We start from the raw sequence: 18211 nt of genomic DNA on the forward strand, positions 1-18211 counted from the left end.
ATCGGCAGCCTCTTAGAAGAAGAGAGAACTTGTGTCGAACATTCGATACGACAAGGTCCAGAGACTACAATGAGAACAACTACCACAATACACAATACACAAACATTGCACAGCATGATACACAAGATAATAATATCCTTACATGTACTACTACAAGGCTAGCAACGGAAACATCAGGCATATCCATCTTTGTTGTCAGACAGAGACAGGTTAGTTTCCCGAGGAAAAATACACACACAATGGAGGGGCGATATTTATCCCGCAAAAAAGATGAACAAACAAAGACTAGCTTCAACTGCGATTGGCGAATTGAAACCACTATATTCCTATTCTCGTTGGTTCAATGGAAGCGAGAAGCTAACTAACGTTGACTGATAGTGACCGACTGATACTGATTTGAATACAAGTGAAAAAAATTAGCGGAACCGAGCACCACCGGGACCGGGACCGGGGTGACCGATTTCGACGACTCGCCTGATTCAATTCTATGAGTCTTTCTATAAGACTCACTCATCTACTTCTGTCTCCTCTCACAAAAGAGTCTCGTCTCGTCTCTCGTCTTTCTTGTTCCACCTCCTAGGTGTCTTCAAGAGTTGTCAACGTCAAACAACATGACTGATACAACGTCCAAGACCGTCCCGGTCCGGACCATGCCCCCGGCCGTTGACAACGACGACCATGATCACAGCGACGTGGAAAGTCTCAAGGCCGCAGCCATATTCCACAAGGCTCTTCGCATGGGAAGAGTTGAAGAGAAGGGCATCCAGCCTATTCCTGTTGAAGAGCGTACCGCAACACGTTTCTACAATATTTTTACTATCTGGGCGTCTATTAATTCTAATATTCTCGGGTAAGTAATTATTTCACACCCACAACTCAAAAAAAGAGGAGATTGTTAACAATGAGAATAGCATCACTTTTGGAATGCTAGGTCCTTTGGTATATGGTTTGAGCTTGAGAGACTCTGCGCTTATCATCCTCTTCTTTTGCCTCTTTTCTACGGTTGGACCAGCTTATCTCGCCACTTTTGGACCAAAGACGGGAATGAGGCAGATGATTCAAGCACGATATAGTTTTGGGTAAGATATCACGACTGACAAGAGAATAATGAACTAAACTAACATACTACAGTCGCTATCTCGTTTCTATTCCTGTCTTGCTCAACCTTGCCACCCTCACAGGTTTCATGGTTATCATCTTTGTCGTCGGTGGTCAATGTCTCTCCGCCGTATCAAGCGGCCACTTGAGTCCTGATGTCGGCATTGTCATCATTGGAATTCTTTCTCTCTTCATCTCCTTCTGCGGCTTCAAAGTCCTGCATTACTACGAAACCTACGCCTTCATCCCCGCCATCATCGCAATCACCATTGCCACAGGTTGCGGCGGTTCGCAGCTCTCCAAGCAGGCAGCTCCTGCGGCGCCAGCGACCGCATCGGCTGTTCTCAGCTTTGGTATGATTGTCGCCAGTTACATGATTCCCTGGGCTGCTATCGCGAGTGATCTCACCACCTACTTTGACCCCAAGGTTCCCTCATGGCGAGTCTTTGCCTACTCCTACCTCGGTCTCGTTACACCTACCATTCTTCTCATGACGCTCGGTGCTGCTATTGCTGGAGCTTTGCCCAACGTTCCCGAGTGGTCGGCTGCGTACGATGAGACGGCCGTGGGAGGTGTTCTTGCAGCTATGCTTTCAAGTGCCGGTGGCTTTGGCAAGTTTGTGGTTGTGATCCTGTCTCTTACTCTGTTGGGTAACACTGGCGGCACCATGTACGCCATCACGCTCAACTTCCAGACTCTCATCCCTGGTCTTATCAAGATTCCCCGCTACGCCTTCGCCGTAGTAGTCACAGTCATCGTCATCCCAACTGCTCTCCGAGCCCAGCGCGATTTCTTTGTCAACCTCGAGAACTTTGTAGCCTTGATTGGATACTGGTCCGCCTCTTTCATCGGAATTGTTATGGTCGAGCATCTTGTCTTCCGTAAGGGTCGCTACGATTCTTACGACCACGCTATCTGGAACGTTGCTTCTGAGCTGCCTCTGGGTATTGCGGCTATCGCTGCAGGGATTATTTGCTATGCGCTGGTCGTGCCGTGCATGGCGCAGGCTTGGTGGACGGGACCAATTGCCAAGACAACTGGTGATATCGGGTTTGAGATTGCCTTTGTTATGAGTTCGGCGTTTTATGTGCCTTTTAGATACCTTGAGAAGCGTATTTCTGGACGATGATATAGTTGTTAAAGTGGCTTCAACGCTAGGGGTAAAAGTTAATGAGATTTGATTGCCTAATAGATCTTGCGCTCGACATTTCGAGAGTATCACCAAATTGAATCGTGTAGTAAGAAACATGTGCATGCATTGTACTTTTCGAGTCGAGAATAGGACTGTTAGGAGGTCCTATACTCCTTTTCTAACAGTCATCATCATCCTATCCCTAGGCCTTCCTTCTAGCCCAAGCTCCTGAAAAGCAATATCTCCAAACGCTACATCAATATCCGTATGTAAAGCCCTTGCCTTACGATTGGGCTTTAAATCAGCACACTCAAACGTGTAATCTCCTATAGTCATGACCACAATGACCCTGAGCATGTACATCGCAATGTTCTGCCCAGGACACCACCTCCCATCTCCCCCAAAGGGACGAAAGTATCTTGGCCCTGGATGCGTTTTGTTCTGACCGAGCCATCGTTCGGGCTGGAAGACTGTGAGTCCAGAGTAAATGCTTGGGTCATAATGCATACCATGCGCGTTAGTCATGATGACGAGATAGTTGTCGATTGGAAGATGGCGGCCTTGGTGGCATACAGTTGCACCAGGCGGACCCAGCCGCAGACTGGACCCTACTGGATAGAGTCTGAGTATCTCTTTGATGACAGCTTCCGTGTATGTAAGCTTGAGCAAAATGTCCGGATTATTGAGGATTGTAGCTTGAGGGTTAGATCCTAGTTGCTCGATGTGTTCTTGGCGCATCTTGCCAATTATGTGCGGCGCTTTAGAAAGAAGCATGAACAGATACTGAGAAAGAAAATTAGACCGGAAATAGTAGCAAACTCCTGGTGTCTATACTTACACTCAGTGTAGTTGTCGACGTAGTATGCCCACCCAACAATAAGATCCTCAGGCTTTTATACAGGTCAACCGTGGGGTGCTGAGGGTGCCAATTAGATAGAGGACTTACTAGCTAGCAAACTGCTTTTCCTCAGGTCTAGAAAGCTTCATAGAGTCATTACGACCTTGTTCCTTCTCTCTTATCGCAGACTCCACATGTTCGCGAAGCATAAGATCGAGGACGCTAGTTGGATCTTTATTCGATGGAACAATCCCTTCAGTAATAAAAACCTCGAGTCTCTTATAGACTAATCCAAGGAGGGAAGCCTCAAGTCTTCTTCGAACAAAATGCCTTCTCAGACGTCGAGGAATCTGTACAAATGGATTATATGCGATAACAGGATCGCTTTCTTCCCGTGCAAGGTCGACCAGTTCTCTCATGTCCTTAAGATCTTGTCTCCCTGCTTTTTGAGCGTACGAGCCGGCATTGAGAATATGACGCGAAACAATTTGGAATATTACCTTGATCATCAAATCTTCCATGGAGAATACCTGCCCCGTTACAGAGAATTCATCCAGTTTGCTTCTGAGCATCCTACTCGCATCGACCATAACGCTCACCAGGCTACGGGCATGTGTGTTCGAGAATGCAGGGCTCATTAAATTGTGAAGCTTCTTCCACTCCGTACCGCTCTTGGTTGGAATGTTGTTTTCTCCCACTATGGGAGCAATGAACGTGTTGGTCATGGGATGTGGAACCAACGGCCTGGGGATAGGAGCCTGCTCAATGAGTTTCGGATCCGTTATAATGACGAGTCCAGGACCGATGGGCCACAGGTCAAGGTAGAATATGCCCTGGAGATTGTATCGGTGTGCAATTTCGGTGTAGTATAGCTGAGGCATCGAGTTCGGAGGCATTGACGTCGTGATATCTTTGAATATGGAGATGTGACCCCATAACCAACTATGTGGAGGACCAGGCTTTAAGGTTTGTTAGATATACAGACTGCGGACTGGAAGAGGTCGGGTTTACCAAGTCCCGGTAAAATAGACGGGCTCTGTAGCCACGGTAGAGCACGACTACCAGTAGAAATACAGAGGATATTGTGGCCAAGACCAGACCTTGATTTTCGAATGCTGGGTTCGACATGTTGGTTAAGAATCTTGAAAGTCCCTGAGCTAGAAGACGAAATGTACAGGGTGCGGGATTGAAGTCATGACTGGGAAACCCCATCCATCAAGCATTTATGCTTGTACTCATAGATAAGCCTTTGATACCACTGCCAGTCTATATAGAAACTGTTACACGACGTTGTCGTTCATAGAGTAATTCGGCTTCCGAGGTACTTCAGCCCTATGATACGGACAAGCCTTGATATCTGTTTCCCAATATGTCGACATGGAGAGACGAGATACAAAGTACGACACGAAACAGGTTTTCTTTTCTCTTTGTGTTTCATTGTGATGCCCATGTCATCGGATCTGTTGTACGGCGTTTATTGGCATCCCCAAAAAGTACAAACTTCTGTTATCAAACAAGACATATCCTCAGTGATGTTCCACGAAGTATCAATTCCTCTTGGTATAGATGCCAAACATTGTCAAATGGTTTCTCTTTTTAATTCACCTGTGAATTAAGTAGGTAGTATGAAGCCCCCTTCGTTTGATTGGCAAAGACCCGAACGGGTACTATGTACTTTGACATGGGACTCAACTATACCTATGTGGGTAGTAAATATGTCATCACAATCATGTCCATTTCCTTCTCAACATCCCTCAGAAAATGGCTCAAAGCATGTGGGCAATTCCTCTTCAGACGACAAACTTCAACATCGTAGTCGCTTTGTTGGGCGGATTCATCTCCATTTTTGGTCTTGTCTCGTACCTCCTCAAAGAGAACTACTACCTCTCCGAAGCCCGTAAGATTTACCCCGGACTTTAGATCTCTTGGCTCTTTCTTGGCAGCAGCGTCATAATAAGTCAACAACTAACAAACAAATCACAGTCATCTCACTCGTAGCAGGTGTTGCCTTTGGTCCGAATGGCGCAAACTTCATCCGGCCAGAAGACTATGCTGAGTGCCATGTTCTTTCGAGGGAGGCTTGCGAAGCAGATCTCAGTGCCATAACGCTCAATTTTTCACGCTTGGTTCTCGGTGTCCAGCTTGTTCTTGCCGGTGTACAACTCCCAAGCAAGTATCTTGTACGAGAATGGAAGTCGATTTCACTTCTCCTCGGTCCGGGCATGACGTCCATGTGGTTAGCTACCAGTGTTCTCGTATGGGCGCTAGCAGGCCAGCCTCCGTTTCTTCACGCCCTCGCTATCGGATCTTGTGTGACGCCCACAGACCCTGTCCTCAGCGCCGTGATAGTCAAGGGCAAATTCGCAGACAACAACATCCCCCAGGACCTTCAGTACCTCATCACGGCGGAATCAGGCGCAAATGACGGTCTCGGATATCCGTTCCTGTTCCTGGCCTTGTATCTTATCAAGTTCACTGGCGCGGGTGCTACGTCCGGAGGAGCCGGCGATGCCATGGGTCTCTGGTTTGCCATGACATGGGGCTACACCATCATTCTCAGCGTGATATATGGCGCCGTTGTGGGTTGGGTTGGCAAAGAGCTGCTTCACTTTGCCGAGAAGCACAATTATGTCGATCGCGAGAGTTTTCTCGTGTTTGCTATCGCGCTTGCGTTGTTTGTCTTGGGAACATGCGGTATGATCGGTACAGATGATGTACTTGCATGCTTCATCGCAGGCAATGTATTCACATGGGATGACTGGTTCCGCCTCGAGACTAAAGATGATTCACTACAGCCAACAATCGACATGCTTCTCAACGTGACTATCTTCCTGTGGTACGGCGCCTACATCCCTTGGAGCGACTTCAACAACACCACTGTCATTTCCATTGGGCGGCTTGTAGCTTTGGGCATTTGCGTTCTTCTCTTGAGGAGACTCCCATGGGTATTCGCCATGCACAAGTGGATTCCCCAGATTGAAGAGGTGAAGCAGGCTGTCTTTGTCGGCTTCTTTGGGCCGATTGGTGTGTCAGCTATTTTCTACCTATTCATCACTATCGAGTTCATTGAGGAACATCTCAGCGATGAAGACGGTAATCCGAGAAGTGATGTAAAAGATTTTGCTGAGCAGACGCGTATCATAGTCTGGTTCCTGGCGGTTTGCAGTATTGTGAGTGATGTCTACTCGAGAGAAACAAGTCGTATACTGACAGAGTCCCAGGTTGTTCACGGTCTGAGTATCCCAGTTGGAAAACTTGGATACCTTGTCCCTAGGACATTAAGTCAAGCGGTCAGTGATAGTGTGATCAATACACCAGAGGATTCGCTCCGACGAAGGATTCCATTGATTGGGAAATACTTTGGTTACAACGAGAGCCCTCGTAGACCATCTGGACCAATTGTTATTACTGGTGGCCGAAGTCTTCGTGCCGAGTCTCACATACATGCCGGCGATGAGACGCCGCGTATCAGAAGAGAGATTCGATTTGGTGATGAGGTATGATGAAGTCGTATACAGAAATGTGCACTTTGCAAAAGACAGTTCTATAGATCGTTGGGTATTTATTGAATAGATAGCGTCGCGGTTCATTAAGCATAAATCTCCAAGCAAAAACCTCCATGCACGTTCTGTGTCACAAAGTAACCTGTCATCTTCCTGGTCCTCAATTCTCCATCTCCAGTTCATTCCATCAAACCCCTTAAACAAGGAGCATGGCAGCACCGACAGCGGCGCCGACGAATGCAGCAGGGGCCATGGCAGCAGCAGCGTTGGTCTCATCAGGGCTGGCAGCATCGTTGGTGGCAGAAGCATCGTTGTTGTTGCTGTTGTCATTGTTGTCGTCGTTGTTTCCGCTACCGCCGCCGCTACCAGTGTTGGAAGGGTCACTGCTACCTCGAGTTCCAGTAGCACCAGCAATGATGGTGGTGGTCAATTGAGAAGCGTCAGTAGGACGGCTGGCATCGACAGTGACGCCCGAGACAGCAGCTGAGGCGGCGGAAGCGACGTATGTAGTAGAAGAAAAGCCGCAAGTGTAGAGGATATCATCAATGTCTGCATTTCATTAGGTCGAGATCTCAGTAGTTAGTGATAGTTATTTACCCTTAGTGTCATCGCGGCGATCATCGTCGTCGTCGTCGTCGTCATTGTCGCGGGGCGCATTCTGATGAATACAGTCGGCGCAAAGAGCAGCGACGCGAGCGACGTTGAAGGAATCATTGGTGCATACACATTGAGCCTCAAGACGGTCCTCGTCGCGGTCACGATCTCCTCGGAGGTCGGTGTCGCAAGCCCGGGTCAGGTCAACGATGGGGTTGCAGATGGCGTCGCATGCGCGGGGGATGTCATCGCGATCAAGACTGACATCTGCGCGGGCGAGGAGGAGGAGGGGAGCAATAGCAAGGGCGAAGGTTGAAGTGTACATTTTGAAGGTGTTGTGAAATATTGATAGGATACTAGGAGTATACTGTATGTATAGGTAGTAGTGAATTGGAGTTGATGGTTGATGAAGCTGAAGTGAAATGATGAAAACAACACAGGAAGGGACAGGACATATTTATACAACCCTGAATTTTCTCTTTCCGGATCATGTTTCATGCCCAACATTAACCTTTGCTTCTCCTTCTTGGCATCATGGCCTTGGTTGCAAATCCCAACAGCCGAAGCCTCACCTTTCCAGCAGAGTAACTCACTCATCCTTGTCCATTTGCTTCTAGCAAACAACCAAGCCACGGCACTCGTAATACTTGCCAAGAACTTCCCCGACCAATTGATCGTCTGCCACGACTCATCCGCGACGCGGTAACTGGTCTCCTACAGTCTTGGCAAAAGCGTCATGACGGGTTGGGTTCTGTCTCTCTCCACTAAACAGGGGAGGGGATGGAGACAACTTTGTTCAGGTCTGGGGTTGTTTAATGAGTGACGTACGGGGAACCCGAAATGTAGTCAATGCATGTTACTATGTAGTTATGTAATGCCAATGCTTCATACTAAAGTCTAAGTGAGCTTGTTTGAACGTTGTAAAAGTGAGCATCAAATTAAGCACATCTTGGCTGTTTTATGCTTATTTCCCCCCGAGCTGAGGCTGGAAAGTAGGTCAGCTCTACGGAGACCTACTTGTCTAAGCATAAAATCCAGCTACCCATGTAACACTACTGGTCTCTCTCTACTCGCTCCTACATATCCCGACCGATCCGGCATGAATCAGATCAAGGTTTTAATGACATAGTATGCCTTCGGCAGTTATTCTCCGAGAATCCATCCCCACGAAAACAGATCGTAACAAAAAAGAAGTCCGGGAAGGTTTCTTGCATTAAAAGATCGTCCCTCACTAACAAAACGATCGTCAGTGGCTTATTCAGGCCGCGCAATACCCCTCCACTTCCCCAATCTCTGGGGAAGTCAACCTTTGTTTGTTTCTCACTTTGCCTTCTGGTCGCGTGAGGTCTTTCCTTCTTTGGAGAATCCATTAAATGAATGTCTTCTTGTGATATGATTCGTCTCAAGTTATCGTTTCAGCTGCCAAGCAGCACCAGCCTCGTTAGCCACGCGTTTCCTTTCTTTTGAGTATCAGTCTCTCTATTTCATTCGCTACTGTCTTGACGATTGACTTGTTTGAGCCCTATCATGTTTGAGCCTCGATCAACGTGGCCAAGGTGACTTGTCTCGTTTGATGAAAACTACAAACATAGAACTCTGGGCGTTTCACCGCAGTTAACAGCAAGCTGCGTAACAAGAAGACGCAAACCTTCTTGGCAATATGTGTCTTGAAGCTATTCGTGACGTGGTTGTGCGTACTTGATGACACCGCATTTTGGAAATAGACATGACAGAGACTCTGAGGTGTAACGGTGTAACATGGTGTATCCATCAAGGCCTTCCGCCAAGACATGTTGGCTAACATGTACTTAATGCTAATGGAAGGCTGAGTATCGTGATTAAGTTGCGCTTGGATCTATTAATGGCACCGTGATGGAGCTAGGCGTAGTGTCACTGACAAAAGAGAAGGAGTGACAGAAGCGAAAATATATCGGGTGCCAGAAAAAGAGACCGTGATTGAAACGGATTTTTTTATGAACATCATCGGGTGCATGAATCGAGTTGTTGGGAGATACAGACTCTACTAAGCCTCAGTTGTGGAGCATCGCGATGTTACCCAGATCTTCAAAGAGAACCCTTTTGGGATTGACTCTTTGGTTAGGCTGATATGTTTTTCAGAACTCTGTTTGTGCTTGCGCGGTCCTATTAAGGATTGACAATATGATTGCATTGATCTACCATCTTGTTTTGATTGTGGGCTTAAACAAGTCACTCATACGATATTCTCGGATACTGTTGATATTGGTAATGTAGTTCATTCAAACATCTCGTTTGAGTCAACTTCGTCAACGATCTTGATGTTTCCTGTAGCCACACCCATCTCTTCCTCTTCCTCATTCATCACCCTGTTCATCCCTCATAACATCCAGATTTTAACTCAAACATTCTTGTCAAACTCAAGAAGCACAATCTCCTCCTCAGACCCCTCAATATGGATTATCTCAACGTCGCCGTTCTTGACATAGCCCTGCCTCTCGTACCACGCAATAAGGCCCTTCCTCGTCTGTAGTGCGTTCAATCCAATCCTCTTGACACCAAGCTCCTCCTTAAGATATCCCTCCGCCTTGTTTATGACAATCTTTCCCAAACCGCCACGCTGGATGGTGGGATCAACCGCCAGCAAGGCTATGCGGCCGTAGCCGGGTGCTTTCTTGAAGACATTGACGGAAGCTATCGCAGGACCGTTTGGTACGTCACTCACGATGAAAAAGACGTTTTCGGGGGAGTTGATTCTGTCAACGATGACGCCAATGTCCATTGTGAACGTCTTGGCGAGCTCTGGTGATCCAATCCATTCGATGCTGGCGTCAGTGAAGCGGAATGCTGCATGGATGAGGTTTAGGAGTTGAGGGGCCTCATCCGTGGTGGCGATGCGGAAATGGTAGTTGTTTGACATGATGATGGTGCAAGTGAGTGAGTTGTTGGTTTGATCAATACGATGCCGACGATAATCGAATTGAAGGTTTATTTAATCATCATCTCCAATTACTGTTTAATGCCTCATCCATCGAACTCGTATTCCATGAAAGAGGAAGGTCGAGCAAGGGCGTAATATTGACACAAAGGATTCGGTGTCAGCTCATATTTAACAGCTCAGAAATGCCGTTTAAGCGGTTTATTACAAGGTATCAAGGGCGAGCCTTTGTAGAGTAATTACCAAAGGGCGCAGGCTGTGTTGACGATACAGAGACAAGACATCTCAAAGCAATGACCTACGAATCAACATATCGAGCAATATGACTGCATTGATGTGGTACTCTATTTTCTTTAATAACCTGAAGTTAAACAAATATACATTATTAATTGGATTTTTTTGCGTAGACAATGGTGCTCTCATTCAATGTATGTCGTTATTGCGGTTTTACACCAAGACAAAACCACTTACCCGATACCAGCTTATGATGGGATCTCATGACCGATTTACCTAGCCAATATGTCAATTTAGTAAGGTTTGCATTCTCCTGATTCATTGAATAATTTCTCTCGGCCTATTTCTTTTTCTGTAATCTTTTGTGTTACATGCTGTTTTGAGAGATAGGATCGGATCCGCGGACCCGTGTAAAAGCCCGACAACTTGATGGGTTTGCAAAATGCTGCAATGTATTGGCTGGAGATAACTTTAGCCTCTGTTATATCCCACCTTCAATTCCACATTGACTCATACCGTAAGCAGCTGTTTGATTAATTGACAACAGGGTCTTGATGTTTCCTGCTGGATAGTTCAAGGTACATAGTGGCACAAGATACCATGGCAGGGACTCGTTGCGTAGACCTAGTTGTACATTGTTTTCGAAGTCGTCTAATACAGACTTTGTCCCTCACTCTGTAGCAAAGAGCCATGATGCTTGGACCGCTAGTAGCCATTGAACATATCTCACAGTCAGTCTCTGAGTCAGACATGCCTACGTAGCTCAACAACTCATATAATTCACATCAACTGCATATCCGTCCTATCGCATCCGAAACTTGAAACCGCAATCCATAACTCATGCAATGCAGGGCTGTTCGGGCTAATAATATTAACTTCGGGGCTTCGGACCCATGGCAGGGCGGGAGAACAGCCCCGTTTGCAGCGCCGTATCCAACACACTGTACACTGATCAACTCTAAATAAGGCAGGTATAAAACAGCCAACACCTCACTTCTCTTGTCCCTCCTTTTCTTCCTCTTCATCTCCATCTTCAACAGAAAAAGCGGACAGTCCGTTTTTTCTCCATCTCCATCTTTCTCCTCTAGCCTAACGGCCTCTCTGCAAACGTAGGGGAGGCCGCAGCCCCCTTAACTTGAATCAATGGGAGCAGCGTGCGCATCGTCCGCTGCCTGCAGCCGCTCCTCGGCCATGTCCTGGTAGTCTGCTCGCTGCCCCAGCGTCTTTACCTAGCAGCGACCTCAGCATCGATCCTAGTCTTCTTCTCTTTGAGGACGTTTCTCCCTTTTTGGAATTTCTCCCATCCGAGTACAACGGGTTTGATGATGCGACTTGGGATTTCGGGAACATCAACAATAACACCACCACCAACGAGAATGTCGTTCAGAACTTTAGTGGTGATGGGTTATTCGACAACATTATGATCCCGGACTTGAACGTTTTGGATACGCAGTCGTCGCTCGATGTGGCTGGAGATGGCTTCCTCACTCAGGAGCAGCCTCTCGTCAATGTCAAGTCTACCACACCCATCGAGCAACGTTCTTCAACTTCCACGTCCAGCACTCCTCATCCCCCACCACCAACAATTACAAACAAATCCCCAACATCAACATCCTCCATCCCAGGAACATCCACCTTTTCTCTGCACCCCTCCCCCTCATCATCATCGTCATCTCGCAAACGCAAATCCTCTCCCGAAGAAGAGGATTCAGCCGTCACCCTCAAGCGCCAGCGCAACACTCTTGCCGCGCGCAAGTACCGCCAGAAGCGCCTCGACCGTATTTCCGAGCTTGAGGAGGCACTGGCTGCCATGACGAATGAACGCGATGATATGAGACTGCAACTTGCGAGGAGGGAGGCTGAGGTGGATGCTCTCCGGGAAATGCTTGGGAAGAAATGAGAAACAAAGAGACAGACAGATCCAAGTTCGATATTGTGTTGGCTATTATGTTAGGGCGATTCGGGGCACTGAAAGGATTTCTAGATACATTGTCGAGTTAGCGTGTTGTTTTGCTTTATTTACCAATGATAACTATTTTTTGAACCATTGATTAGTCCCTCTAGTGATGCGTCTTCTTCTGAGTGTTGACCTGTGTTGTGATCTGACCGACATCCAGTTTGTTCAACTGTTTCTGATATCGCAGAACAGAAAGGCGATACATTATGATTGAGCTTATACCCATCTTGACTGACAACTCTCAACACTCGCAACGAACAACCACTCTACAATTCGAGGCCATTGAAATTCTACACCATCTTATTTGCATGCTTCGGCATTCCAAGCCCAGATCTTGTCTGAGGATTCCAAGAACTATTTATACAAAATTAAGGCCTGCCAATATGTAACCTTTGGAGATGCCTCTAACCAGATATTCCATCACTCATGATGAGCAATAATGAACCATAATGGACAGCCAGTGCATCGGGAGTTGAGAAGACACTGTAAAGATCCCCGGTCAATGAGACGGCAAGTGGAGCAAGAGGGGAACGCTAATCTGAATTAAGAGATGAACCAGAGTGACTCATAGCTCTTTTCCTTTTTGGGGATAAGTCAGACCAAGTGAAACATAAGATAGCTGATAAGATAATCTATCGTTATCGCGATAAGATATGTCCAGACAGACACTCGAGATATTTAACACTTCTTGTTCATGTTTCTCTTTCTTTGAGAATAGAGTTGAATTGATGAAGGAAAGTTTTACCGTTGGGCAATATGTTATTTCATATCGACCTCATCGTTCTGGCTAGGTAGCCATACCGACAAACAACAACAAACAATACAACAGCTCAATCGGTCGATGTTGGTCCTTGGTATTCAGTCATTACAGCCCGAAACATTCACGGACTGTCAGCAAAGTTTGTTTAAATTATACGATCAGATTGGTGTTTGGGACAGACGATCTACCGTGGGCAACGTTCGGAGCCGGTAAGTTCGAGGGTGACCCCCATTCGAAGCCCAACGCCAGCATCACTTGCACTTCGCCTCGTCGCAATCGTACCTTTATGTACCAAACATCTCAGGTCGGCTTCTATACACAACATGGATGATTGCCTTGTCTTTCTTCTCTACTAAACATATATTGCTTTTTGCCGTCTGGTCCGGCCTCGGCTCATGTTGCTACGATAGAAGAGGGACAGGCTGTCAGCGCAGTATACAGACAGCACAAATACCTTCAGATTGAGTGAGAGTCCAGGTCACGCCGGGAGTGAACACCCTGTATGGAAGTCAGCTGGTAATTCTTAACCTCCAGCCATGCATTTAGACGTCTAACTTGGGACATCTCAACAAAAGTGCACACGCCGTGACAACGTTCCATCATAGACAGGAGATGGTACTTCTCGTTCTACTCCCACCAATAGGTCGCCCGCCCTTCACCTTGACTTGTTACTCTTCACCTTTCTATTCCCGCTCTTTCCGATGCGCTGGTGACATCTAGTTAATCGCGATCTTGGTTCCTGTCCAAAAAGAAACACATCCCCCTTCTCGTGACCCTCGTATCGTATCAAAAAGTCCTCCTTGTAGCTTGGCACATATCTCCCTAGACCTACTACACGAAGCAATCTTCTCCATTAGGCGAGTGTAACTCGACACGTCTATCAATGTGGTAAATGCAGTGATGCTCTTTATGTTTCACAATCAACACTACATGCCACTCCGTCGAAGCAAAAGGCAACAAGCTCACGGTTAGTGATAGACCGCCCTTTGTTCTTCAGCACATGAGCTAGAAGAAAGAAGACGCCACATTCCCGTCACTTTGGCAATGCACACACCCGTCTCTTGTTTTGTCATGGTTGTTTTGCATGTCACTCACTACGTTAGGTGACAGTTGCACCCCCCTTCTCCAACTTGATCAGCATCACCAGCCACAAACTCAACCACCTTTGGATCCTAGTTAGACTACGGCCTACAGTAATTCTCCAACCTTTGCCACAAATGCTCACGTCTCCTCCACAGTGGGGAAAGAGAATACTACTCAAGAGAGAGAGATGCGGCTCGTCACGCGTCCCGCTTCTCCGTCTGAAGGGAAACTCCTCTCTTCAACTCAAACGGCCCGTTCCATTCGCTGATACTAGATACGAAGGGCCGCCCCTTGAGGCGACAGTATAGCCTGGCCGCCCCCCCGATTTGCGAAACCTGAGTTCTAGACCAAGACACACACCAAGGTCATCTGTTGCTATTCTGCCTACGGCTGAAGCGTAGCGAGAGCAAATTGCTGGGTTGTGAACTTGTTTGTAAGTGAGGTTGTCAGCAAGCGAGGCTCTGGGCGCCGTGCTAGTAGCCAGTCGAGCGCGTGACTGGTGTTATCATAGACCTTGAGAGTCTTCGTCCAAATGGTTCATGGTGTCAAGCAGAATACATTTGTTGGGATTCATATCGCGTCATAATGTGTCCTTGAAGTCCACTGCAGTGTTCACGAGCAGCACCAGATGGGCATGATGGGTTACGTTGGTATTGTCTTAACGATCTCGGTTTCTTCGGACCGTAAAAAGTTCATAACACGGATGAAAGTCTGGTTGTTCCAAAGAGGCAAAGATTGGTGGTAATGGCCGTTGAGAACAGAGATCGTCCTCAGGGTCTCTGCAGCGAGGAACATGGGGGGCTGGACTGGACTGGACCCTTGACGCACGCAGGCGAGATGACGCCGGAGTATTCCCACCGGTTGATGTATAATACGCTGATAACTCATGGAACCGAACAGGATTTCCAAAACATTTCAAAGTCTTGGCGATGCTGGGGGCAAAGACAAGCAAAAAGATTGGGTGAAAGTGATGACGGCGCTGGGGTTTGGAGTCGGATGATGTGGGGCAAGGATCATGAGGCTTCTCAAGATGCTGCTACTACGACAGTATGTCCATAATAAAGTACAGTAACCCCCCATGTTCAAGGAATAAGTCGATCTCAGAAAGAGTGGTGGGTGGACTATCCTTGCCTTGGATCGAGAGGCAGAGCACGGGGACGGGTGGTGTACATTAGTGGGTGGGTGTGCCAGGCTTTGCCGAGCGCTTAGTCCGGATCATGGAAGAGAAGAAGCAGCTTCATGTTGACGTCTTGTCTTGCTTGGTAGTGGAAACTGGGCTGAGGCTTGCGCGTACTCAAAGTAGAACGGGGATGTGTAGAGTGCATGTTGTTTTAACTTTGCGGAGAGAAAGAGAGGGGTCGTAAAAGTAGGGACACTTGACAAGGCCGCCACTTGATGTAAAAGGCTACGAGATCTGGGGATGGTCAAGCCACTCGGCAGCCAATCCAGCTTTGGCTGATGGTGAGACAGCCAATACAGTCTCCCAAGGCTGCAGATATCACATATTGTTTATAGAAACGGCGAGTATACAGGACGTAAGCAGTCTTGCACAACTCTGTGCAATATTGTTTATAGAAAGGATATCAACTCGGAATACCATTCCTGAAACGTCAGTGTTTCTCGGCAGTTGACAACCACACGAGAACATGATAATTCATGGAGGGAGTGTCGCAAAGGTGACAGATACAGAAGAGGCGAAAGAAGGGTGCGGCAGGGGAACGAATCAAGAAAAGCGTCGTGATGAGGAGGGTATCAGTTGTGGTGGTGGTGTTGATGATCACCCGCCTGAGACAACCAAGGCTGAGGATTTGACCAAGAGGCATCTCGCCCGGCCGTGGCGCAGTTGTTTTCGACTGTGATATGATCAATAATTCGTCTTTTAGACAGATATTGGTCCCGAGACGAATTCAAGGTCGAGATGACTGGTCCAGCCTACAAGGTCGAAACTCAAATATCCCAGCAGTGGATGCAAGCTGGGAATACCTGCAAACATGTAGTCTACATTCTTCTGTGCGCAATAACAGCTGAATCAACAAGGATGTGTGATGAGGATGGGATAATGATGGCTCGCAATTGGTTTGGCTGCCACTGCTGAGTATGCGTGTTGGGCAGAGATGAAGGCCCGGGCATCCATCCTCAGACATGATGCTGGTCTGCGGAAGCTACCCGCAAAGTGCATTCGCAGACTAGTGAAAGATAGAGATAGATCATGCAGCAGGTATGTAGCAAGACTATAGTCTAATTAGACCGAGCGGAGACGATATCGTAGGATGTCTTGAGCGGAGTGGAGATGGAACAGGGCTCGGGATGAAACGAAATAAGCCGGAGGAGAATGTTCGATACATAGAGTGGAAAGGTGCGCGTGTATAGTCGCCGCAGTTTAAAAAGAGGGGTGGGTAGAACGATTCGAGATAGGACGAGGCGGTAGGTAGCAAGAGGTGGTCATGTGGTAAAAGTGGTGATGATAAACGACGAGAGTGAATGACTGACTGACACTCTAGTATCCGGGTTTATCCGTAATCGCTGTCGATAGATGGATCATACCCACATAGTATTATGACTCGTACTGAAACATTTGATTATAGGCGATAGATAGCAAGGATTGTTTTTATGTCAGTTGTTGATATGGATGAATTTGGTGATGGAGTTTTGAAGCCGGTGGCGGGCTACAGTGACCTACGGCTATTTCTGGATCGAGACCCACTGAGATCAACGCTCGGACCCCCGCCTAGAAACCCCGCCTTCCTCCCTGTAGGAACCTCGACATCAGGGTACTTTGAGTGCTGAGAGGAAGCCCAGCACTAGCGCGATAGCCATCAGTGGTTGAGTTTCCACTGCACGGGGAGGCTACGGGCGGGCTGCAGGAATTACTTACATATCCGTTACGGACATGCAGCTGAAATAAACTGGACTGGGCTGGGCTGTAGTTGGAGTTGGTGTAACTAGGTATTCTTTGACTATTCCGACCTCTTGTCTTGAAGTTGTACCACCACATGAGAGAAAAAGAGTGAATCTCGTTTCGGTTAACATGGCATCTCTTTCATCCCACAGTCTGCCTTGCATTGTACTACCAACATCCCATTCCTAGCCTACTAATCAACAGGGGTTGTCACTTGCAATGGCGTCAGTGATTCTCATATGACGGTGGAAACTAAACTATGGGTAACACCGACACCGAATTACCAGGAAGAGTAAGAGAGACAGAGATATTTCCCTTATCCCGAGTCATACCAATCTGGGCGCTGTGTCCATATCTGTACGAGGTTCAACGTTGAAACCGTTGCACCAAACCACTTTATCAAGGACTCGGTCGACCTAGAAGGGATTCAAGTGCATTTTCAAATTAAAACAACACAATAACTGCATGTCAATCAACGGCAAGCTGCGCAAGCGCGAAACGCGTCACTCGCCGAATCGAGACTCGTCCTATCGACTTGACGTTAGTCCTGGCTGAGCAATGACGCCAAGGGATTTGACGATTGAGACAGACAACAAGACCCTGGCCTGGTACCTCCAGCGGGATGCCCAACCTGGGCGCACATGGACACGAGGGACGAGGGTCTGGTCGGCCGAGTTGGGAATAGGCTTCGATTGCCTTGGTCGTAAAGGTGACGGTGAACGGTTGGTGGCTTGTAATCATGTATGTATGTATGTCAGACAGACAGGGATATCCATTTTCAGCAGGCCTGCAGCCGCCAGCATGCATGTGTGTATGTATGTTTCTATGCATGCATATCAACAACAATTGATGATGCATAGATATCCTCTTGAACAAGACAATTTGCGCCATAAGACATAAAAATAACCAGCAAGGGTCCGATCGTCATTCTCGCGAAATACCATCCAACAAAAGAGGCAAACCAGAGTCGGAACCCTGGATATCCGGCTCTTGGACATTCTAGGGGTCCTGTCGAATGGAGGAGGGTGGGCAATAAATCGGCGAGTGGCGACCTACGATCTCCGAGGAACTGTTAATGATACGAGCGGCAACTCTGTTTTCAGCATGTTTGTATACGCCAAGCATAGACATGTACGGTCATGTCGGTATTGTGTGAAATAGCCATATGTTGAGAGGGTGTGATGAGTGTCGTTGCTACA

General features: G+C 47.4%; 6 protein-coding genes across 6 annotated transcripts; 3 read left to right on the forward strand and 3 right to left on the reverse strand.

The window, feature by feature from the left end:
- Nucleotides 1–611: 611 nt before the first annotated feature.
- Nucleotides 612–2227, forward strand: FSST1_001201 (permease for cytosine/purines, uracil, thiamine, allantoin-domain-containing protein; the record flags this gene model as incomplete). Its single annotated transcript, XM_083226084.1, has 3 exons — nt 612–850; nt 912–1079; nt 1132–2227. The coding sequence occupies 3 exons, from the start codon at nt 612–614 to the stop codon at nt 2225–2227; spliced, it is 1503 nt and encodes a 500-aa protein (XP_083091383.1).
- A 948-nt stretch (nt 2228–3175) lies between these two features.
- FSST1_001202 (cytochrome P450) lies at nt 3176–4196 on the reverse strand (the record flags this gene model as incomplete). The annotated part of the gene is made up of 2 exons (XM_083226095.1): nt 3176–4027; nt 4080–4196. The coding sequence occupies 2 exons, from the start codon at nt 4194–4196 to the stop codon at nt 3176–3178; spliced, it is 969 nt and encodes a 322-aa protein (XP_083091384.1).
- Nucleotides 4197–4829: 633 nt separating this feature from the next.
- Nucleotides 4830–6571, forward strand: FSST1_001203 (Sodium/hydrogen exchanger family-domain-containing protein; the record flags this gene model as incomplete). The annotated part of the gene is made up of 3 exons (XM_083226108.1): nt 4830–4965; nt 5052–6238; nt 6290–6571. 3 exons carry the CDS (start codon nt 4830–4832, stop codon nt 6569–6571), a joined length of 1605 nt encoding a protein of 534 aa, XP_083091385.1.
- A 196-nt stretch (nt 6572–6767) lies between these two features.
- FSST1_001204 (uncharacterized protein) lies at nt 6768–7490 on the reverse strand (the record flags this gene model as incomplete). Its single annotated transcript, XM_083226119.1, has 2 exons — nt 6768–7120; nt 7169–7490. 2 exons carry the CDS (start codon nt 7488–7490, stop codon nt 6768–6770), a joined length of 675 nt encoding a protein of 224 aa, XP_083091386.1.
- A 2052-nt stretch (nt 7491–9542) lies between these two features.
- FSST1_001205 (acyl-CoA N-acyltransferase) lies at nt 9543–10061 on the reverse strand (the record flags this gene model as incomplete). The annotated part of the gene is made up of 1 exon (XM_083226130.1): nt 9543–10061. One exon carries the CDS (start codon nt 10059–10061, stop codon nt 9543–9545), a length of 519 nt encoding a protein of 172 aa, XP_083091387.1.
- A 945-nt stretch (nt 10062–11006) lies between these two features.
- Nucleotides 11007–12213, forward strand: FSST1_001206 (bZIP transcription factor; the record flags this gene model as incomplete). The annotated part of the gene is made up of 2 exons (XM_083226141.1): nt 11007–11044; nt 11427–12213. The coding sequence occupies 2 exons, from the start codon at nt 11007–11009 to the stop codon at nt 12211–12213; spliced, it is 825 nt and encodes a 274-aa protein (XP_083091388.1).
- Between the last annotated feature and the right edge of the window lie 5998 nt (nt 12214–18211).

Source organism: Fusarium sambucinum, chromosome IV, assembly GCF_050947815.1.
Source record: "Fusarium sambucinum isolate potato_lamoka chromosome IV, whole genome shotgun sequence".
Lineage (NCBI taxonomy): Eukaryota > Fungi > Ascomycota > Sordariomycetes > Hypocreales > Nectriaceae > Fusarium > Fusarium sambucinum.